Source organism: Chrysochloris asiatica, unplaced genomic scaffold (genome assembly GCF_000296735.1).
Source record: "Chrysochloris asiatica unplaced genomic scaffold, ChrAsi1.0 scaffold00032, whole genome shotgun sequence".
Taxonomy (NCBI): Eukaryota; Metazoa; Chordata; class Mammalia; order Afrosoricida; family Chrysochloridae; genus Chrysochloris; species Chrysochloris asiatica.
In genome coordinates, this window is record NW_006408550.1 from 13604312 (window position 1) to 13612811 (window position 8500).

Below are 8500 nucleotides of genomic sequence, written 5' to 3' on the forward strand. Positions count from 1 at the left end.
AGGAACAATTGACATAAAAATTGTTAAAGGGGAACCAAATTGCTGTGCAAATTGCTGTGTAAACAACTATCTAAAACTCAGTAAAATGTTGCAACAAACCAAAACAAAAACCCACGGGGCAATCCTACTCTCTCACATGGAGTTGCTGCTATGGGCTGGTATCAACAGCACCCAACAATAACAACATTCTCATTCATGTGTTACTCCTTTCATCTTCAACTCTGGTGTTTTATGATTTTCTTTTACGATCCTGAGTTCCTGTGTCTTTATTTTGTAGTTTTTCCTTCCTTATAGTGTCCTTTCGGAATCCTGGTATGGTGCTGTAGGATCAGCACAAAGTTGGCAATTCCAGCCCACCAGTTGCTCCTTGAAAACTCTGTACAGGGTCACTATAAATCGGAACCTACTCAACAGCACTTAACAACAAATAATGTCTTTATTTAGGGGTTGTGCAATTTTTATTATTTATATAAAAATATTTTTTTAACTTTTTATTGTGAATTGAGTGAAAGTTTACAGGCAAGATCATCAGTTTTGTATTCAACAAGTGGTATATTTTGTTTCATTTCAATGTGCTCAATCCCCTCCATGGTACTACAGTTATCCCACTTCCTCCCTGTGGTTCCTGTGTCCATTCACCCACCTTCCCATTCCTTCTCAGCTTTGTCCTTAGGTAAATGTTGCCCTTTTGATTTTGAATAATTGACCATTCCATGGTGAGCAGATCTCACCAGTGTTGCTGTTCCCCACTCTATACCACTCTACTGCTTGACTGACGGTGTAACAAGGATGGCTTCCTTTTCAGACCTGAAAGATGGTTGAGGGCCATAGTCTCAGGATCTTCCAGTTTCTTTCTGACCAGTAAGATTGGTCGCTTTATTATTATTAATAATAATTTGGAGTTTTATTCCACATTGTCTCCCACTCAATCTGGGACCCTCTAACGTGGTTTCAGAGCCTTTGGTAATGGTAGCCAGGTATTATCTAGTTCTAGTCTCAGAGTCGTGGAGACTGGTGTTCACATGTTCCATTAGTCCGTTGGACTAATTGATTCCAAGCATCTTCAATTCTCATTCTTCTTCTTTTTCCATATATGGAGAGACCAATAACTATGCCTTAGATGACCATTCATGAGCTTTTAAGATCCCAGACATGACTCACAAAAGTAAAATGTAGAACATTATCTTTGTGGACTGTGTTATGCCAATTGACCAGGGTGTCCCCTGAGACTATGGTCCTAAGCTCCCAGACCCAGTAACTCATTGTTTGATAATATCTAAGAAATTTTTATGATTTTGCCCTCTGTAAGCTCCACCACAATCATAGCTGTATCTGCAGGAAAGGTAAATGCCCAGGTACAAATATATTCTTTTAAACCATTATTTGTGAGTCTTCTCCTACTCTTCCTCCCATACCCACTCAGCCTGTGTCTCTCTGTCCATGTATCTACCCACAGAACACTGTTGTTCCAAGGTTGTATATATGTCAGTGTTTACCTCTATCCCTTGTAGACCTTGCATACTTCCCTGTGTCTTCACCTATCTTCATCATTCTTCTGCCAACCTTGTCCTAATTGTATATTGCCCTCCCCACCGCCCAAGTTAACATGTGTGTACCCTCTCATCAGCAAATTATTCTCCCTTCTCTCCCATCCCTGGTGGTGATGGTGGGCCATGGAGCTTGTTCTGATTCATAACAATCCTGCATAGGATTTCCGAGGCTGTAAATCTTTACAGGAGCAGAAAGCCTCATCTTTCTCCTATGGAACAGCTGGTAGTTTCAAAGTACTAACCTTGAGGTTAGCAGCCCAACTCGTAACCACTATGCTACCAGAGTGCCTTTCCATCCCTGGTAACCATCAAAGAATGCTTCTTTTAGTATGAAAATCTTTTCTTGAGTTCTTACAATAGTCATTTCACACCTTTTGTGATTGCCTAATTTCACTCAGCACAGTGTCCTCCAGTTTCATCCATGTTAGGAGGTGTTCCACAGATTTGTTGTTTTTCTTCAACGTTGCATAATATTCCATTGTGTGTGTCTCCCAAAGTTTGTTCATCCATTCTTCAACTGATGACCATTTATGCTGTCTCCATGTTTTTGCTATTGTGAATAGTGATGCGATGAACATTAGTGTGCCTATATCTACTTGTATCCTGGCTTTTATTTCTTGTGATTATATATCAAGTAGAGGGATTGCTGGGTCATATTGCATTTCTATTTCCAAAATTCTGAGGAAGCGTCCTACAGATTCCACACTGATTGAACCATTTTACACTCCCACCAGCAATATAGGCAGGTCCCAGTCTCTCCAAACCCTCATCAGCATTTGAATTTTCTGTTTTTTTGAGCTTTGCTATTAATATGGTTGTGAGATGATATTTCATTGTTGTTTTGATTTGCATCTCTCTAGTGGCTAATGATTGTGACTATTTTTTCATATGTTTGTTGGCTGCCTGAATGTCTTCCTTGGTGAAGTGTCTGTTCATTTCCTGTGCCCATTTTTTAATTGGATTGTTTGTCTTACTCTTGTAGACATGTTGTAGTTTCCTATAAATTTTAGAGGTTAGTCCCTTGTCTGATATGTCCCAGTCTGTGGACTCGCTTTTTACTCTTGGTGAAATCTTTTGATGCACATGAGTGTCTAATTTTTAGGAGATCCCAGACACTTATTTTATCTTCTACTGTTTATGTGGTTTTGGTCATATTTGACAGTGTATTTATATCATGTATTAGATTTTCCTGGACAGACTCTGAGTCAGGTGGGACCAGGGTAGACCTTCCATACTTACCACCAAAGGCTCTGTTCTTTCTGCCACAGAGACCGTCTTCTTCTGAAGTTTGATTCATGTGTATTATTACTTGTATAGACCTTCCTTCATTTTTCTGATCCACATTTTGTTCAGAAGCTCTTCTGTGATCTCAGCTCATCCCTGTCCCTGTGCTCATTGTTACAGATTTTGGAGTGAACTTCTCACCTGCAAAGAGAGTCTGTGTTCTAGTACTCACTGAAGTCTACCTTTGCTGGACTTTCTGGTAGCTATCTATGCTCTTAGCAATCTTGTTTGCTTTTAACACCGCAGGTTCAATCCCACCAGCCACTGAGAGGGAGAAAGATGTGGCAATCTGATTCCATAAAGATTACAGCCGTGGAAACCCCAAGGGACAATTCTACTCTGTCCTATGGGGTTGCTGTGAGTTGGAACCTATTCGATGGCAGGAGGTTTATATCTATTTTAGAGTCTGAAGAATATATCTTTCTCTTATTTTCAGTGAAATAGAATCTATGGGTTTTTTGTTCTTTTTTTGCTTTAAAATGATTTCCAGAAACTACTTCATAAGGTTTCCAAGGCTGTAAATCTTTATGGGAGCAGACTGTTTATCTTTTTCCCATGAAAAAGCAGCTGGAGGGTTTAAGTTCCCAACTTTTTGGTTAGCAGTCCAATGCTTAGTCCACCTTGCCATCAGGACTCCATATAGCGTACTCACAATTCTGACTTGTTGTGACCCTATAGCATCATGGTAGTGGTTGTGGTGATGATGTGCCTTCTAGTCAGTTCCTACTCATAGTGACCCTGGATGGGGTTTCCAAGGCTGTAAATCTTTACAGGAGCAGAAAGCCTCATCTTTCTCCTGCGGAGTGGCTGGTAGATTGGAACTGCCAACCTTGTGGTTAGCAATCCAGTTTATAATCTACTAAACTATCAGAGCTTCTTCTAAAGTATAATGTTGTTACTGTTGTTAAGTGCCATTGAGTTGGTTCCTACTCATAACTATCCTAAATAGGGTTTCTAAGTAGCAGCAATAGTTATCTATTTTTACCTAATGTTTTCTTTGTAAGAGGAGAATAATATTGAGTCCATATACTAGGGTCATTGTAACGATTAAATAAATTAATATAGTTAAAGCAAACAGAAGTGTCCAGCACACTGCAGACACAACAAGAATTAGCTGGTACTAATCTCTGGTAGCGTAGTGGTTACGAATTGGGCTGCGAACCGAAAGGTCAGCAGTTCGAAACTACCAGCTGTTCCGTGGGAGAAAGATGAGATTTTCTGCTCCCGTAAAGATTTACAGCCTTGGAAACCCTGTACAGGGTCACTATGAGTTGGAACCGACTCCATGGCACATAACAACAACAACAACAATCTTTCTCTAGGAATCCTGGTGTGGCACTATGGGTTAATGTGCTGGACTGCAAAGTCAATTTGAGCTGCAAGGTCAGTGGTTCAAGCTCACCAGTCTCTCCTTGGAAATCCTATACCGGGTTGCTATGGGTCGGAACCAACTCGATGGCAGTTAACAACAACCATCTTTCCCTGACCTACTCCAACAATGTGGATTAAATGTTCCTTTCCTGCCAGTCTTCATCATAGTCCTTAACACACTCTATTATCATTGTCTCTTTTATATCTCTTTGTATCTTTAATGCATAAGAACTGGACATGGTTAATAAATTTTGAATCTAATAGCTTAGTGGAGTCTTTAAAATCAGGATACCTTTGTTTAGAATGACAACTTGAGGCAAATGAAGGCTGCGAGTGATTTGATGAAATGACATAATAACACTATTTGGTTTTTCTTTTAGACTTCACTTCTAATGATGATAATGGGAGAACTGGAGCCCTTAGAGGGGAGAATTAAGCACAGCGGGAGAATTTCCTTCTGCTCTCAGTTCTCCTGGATCATGCCAGGCACCATTAAAGAAAACATCATCTTTGGTGTTTCCTACGATGAATATAGATATAAGAGTGTCATCAGAGCCTGCCAACTAGAAGAGGTAAGCAATTATGTGAAAAATGTCTAATTATTCCTGTGAAATTAGGAACATATCTAAGCTACATATTTAATTGTCTATTCCATCGGTCAGCCTGGTGGTGGTGGTGGTGGTTGTTATGTGCCGTGGAGTCGGTTCTGACTCATAGCGACCCTGTACAGAGTTTCTGAGGCTGTAAATCTTTACGGGAGCAGAAAGCCTCATGTTTCTCCCACAGAACAGCTGGTAGTTTCTAACTGCTGACCCTAAGGTTAGCAGCCCGATTCGTAACCACTAAGCTAAAAGAGCTCTAATATATATTAATCAAGCTTCCTCTTTGGGTTAACTGCTGTGGTTAATTAGAGAATAAAATGCATGACCCTGCTTTGCAGAAGCTTGAAGATACAATAAAATAGATACAAATTGGTATTTTTAATGACTGGCTGGTTTAGTCACAGTGCACTGTAGAATAAGCACTGGACTACTAACCTAAAGGTTGGCAGTGCAGATCCACCAACTACTCCTTAGAAACCCAATACAAGATCCCTATGAGTGGGAACCAACTTGATAGCACTTGACAACAACAATGAACATAGTGAGAATTTTGTTCACACACTAGTGAGACAAATGCCTTCCATGCATATTTAAATGTCATGCAATTTTAACAGACACTCTGAAAATTACACGAGAGGTTTTTAATCATTTTAATAACACTTTGGAGTCCTGGTGCAGCGCTATAGGGCAAGCACTGGGCCTCAAGTTTTGTTTGAACTGCGAAGTCAGTACTGCAAATCCACCAGTCGCTCCTCATAAACCCCGTACAGTATCGCTATGAGTCAGAACCGACTGGCCCATATTAAAACAATAACACAGCCTAATGAAATGAACATTGACCTGCCATTAGAGAGAGAAAGTTGTGCTTGTATCTTACTCTTTGTCCTTGAATATGTAACTTGATACTTCTAGTGACTGTAATTATCTGAAACAAAATGAAGATGACGTTATTGACTCATTTCATAACAATTTTGAGGGACCATCCAATTATCAGGAAATTACATAAGGAATTTCAAGTGAAGTCAGTATGTTTTTTGCATTCTCTAATGCTTTTGCCATTGTGGTGCTAATATGTAAATAGTATGATGTATTCAACAATTATTGAGGTAAATGTCAGGGCGTAGAGGATACTGCTGTAAGCAAATAGTGAATTGTTGTTGTTGTTAAGTGCCATGGAGTTGGTTCAGACTCATAGTGACCCTGTACAGGGTTTCTGAGGCTGTAAATCTTTACGGGAACAGAAAGCCTCATCTTTCTCCCACGGAACAGCTGGTAGTTTCGAACTACAAATAGTGACTTCGAATTAGAATCATGGTCTTCAATAGATGTCATTTGGTGCTAATGGATTCCTTTAACTTTTTTAGAAAAACAGATTGCTCTCGGGATAAAATGAAAGTTTTCAAGGCAGTGCGAGAAAATAGAAAGAGGATGATCATGAACTGTAAGGCCACTGGAGTTCAAGTGGCTCTGTACTATAAAAAGCCTTCATTCTTTTGTTTTCTACACACTCTGAAAGCAAAATGAAAATATAAACTGTCCTGTAAAAGTAATGGATTTACTTTGAAGAAGACATCGTCATTCCTCAAAAGCCCTTCTTCTAGGAATTGTATTTTGTAACCTAGAGGTTGGAACAGTCAGTGGGTTGGTTACAAAAATATCTGAGTGATTCTAGAGAGCAAAGACTTTTGTCTAGGATGTGAATAAGATGAATTCTTGCAAGACAAATCATGAACCTTATTTATCAGAGGAAAATCCTTGAAAGTGTTATAGTGGACTTTTTGTTTCGAATATGACTTTTTGTATGGAAATAAATGGTGGTTTGCTTCCCCAGGTTAACTTATAAAGGTATATTGAATTCAAATACAGTGTAGTTATATTACTGTTAAGAGCTGTGGGTTCTTCATTTATGGAATGAGCATTTACTAATTTCTGAACACTCTGCAAGGTCCTGGGAATACCCAGATTATTAAGAAATAGTCCATGCTCCTAAGGGTTCCTTTGATGGAACAGAATATGATGGGTGGCAGTAATAAAATTTATGGACTCAGAGAGATTTTGATGAAGATTATCCATTGCTATAGAGTCGATTTTGACTCATAGTGAGAACTACCCTGTAGGGTTTCCAAAATTGTCATTTTATGAGGCAGACTGCCACATCTTTCTCCCAGAGTGCTGATGGGTGTGAACTACCAGCTGAGTGCTTAATCACTGAGCACCAGGATTTCTTTGATTACAACTAGAGCTTTCAATAAAGTAGACCAAAGGTTAAGTGCATGTGAGAATGTGGAAGATTGATGAATAAATAATGGTTATGGAATTCTTGGAAAGAAAAAATGAAATACATATAAGGTGACTACCACAGCATCTACTGCAAAGTAGTCGTTCGTGCAGTCAGGACTAGTTCATTTCCACTTCCCTTTGAGGTGGAGAATAGTACTTCAGAGTATGAGGTAGGCAGCATGCCTGTGAGAGCCAGGTTTTAGTACAGAGTGATTAATGTGGGAACAAAGTGAAGGGGGAAGTAATTAAGGAGAAAGGGGAATCATGAAACCACAGAATCATAAAAAGTTGTCAATATAAATTTTAGTGTTGACAAAAGTGATTATAAGAGAAAATTAAAATGGTGATCATTTGTAAATATAGCAGTTGGTCTGCATGACAGAACCAACAAAAGTTGGGTTCTTTGGTGGAAGAAGACACATGATATGAAATTCCAAAGGTGAGGAGTGTAGGCATGTTGGGTCCATGCTCCAAAGAGGGCATGAACACTGGAATGTGGTCCCAGTTTCTGTGTCCCTTTCAGATCTATAACCATTAGTTGCATTATTACCTTATGCCAGACACTATACACTGTGGTGGGGGTAGGCTGGCTACAAAATGGAACATTTCATAATCCCTTCCTTTAAAGAACTGTACAGACTGCTGGTGGTGATGGTAGTGGTGTGCTGTTGAGTTGATTCCAACACACATTAACCCAGTATAGGGTTCCCAAGTCTGTAATTCTTTATGGGAGAAGAAAAAACTCTTCTTTTTCCTACAGAGCAACTGGTGAATTCAAACTGCTGACCTTGAGGTTAGCAGCCTAAGGCGAAATCCTCTACACCACCAGAGTTACTTTAAACAGTCTGGTAGGAGATTAATTATACATGAAGAGACCATGTTGGGAAATAGAGGTACTTGAAAAGTACCTCTTACATTACTTTACAGAAACCTCATTGAGGGCTTTCAACCAGTTTAAGCAATTTGGAGAAGGCTTTCTGTAAGAATGAACCCTTGAAAAATGAGTAAAATATTGGAAATGTATTCTGGACAGAGGAGACTGGGTGAGTGGAAACACAAAGATGTGAAAGCTGGTCAGTGCAGGGGACCGCAAACATCTTGATAAAACTAGAGTGTGACTAGGATAGTGAGTGAGGAGGAATGAAATTGGAGTGCTATATCCTGGGGACCTTGTAGACCAATCTCAGGAGTCTGTTCTTGGAGACCTATAATCAAACAATGGCGTAACCAGTTTGGTAATAGATATATATGTTACGTTGTTCTTAAGTGCCTTCAAGTCAATTCCGAATCATAGCAGCCCCATATAGCAGGGGTGGGGAGCATCCAGCCCACAGATCGAGTTGGTACTGACTCATCGTGACCCTATACACAGAAGAACGAAACACTGCCCGATACTGGGCCAACCTCACTACT

The 8500-nt window shown here is 39.7% G+C and overlaps 1 protein-coding gene across 1 annotated transcript in view; it reads left to right on the plus strand.

Annotated features, from left to right (window-relative positions):
- CFTR (cystic fibrosis transmembrane conductance regulator (ATP-binding cassette sub-family C, member 7)) overlaps positions 1-8500 on the plus strand; it is a 177802-nt gene that overhangs the window by 61366 nt on the left and 107936 nt on the right. The window contains exon 11 of the mRNA XM_006859315.1: positions 4586-4777. Within this exon, the coding sequence (XP_006859377.1) occupies positions 4586-4777 (192 nt within the window). The remainder of the gene's footprint in view (positions 1-4585; positions 4778-8500) is intronic.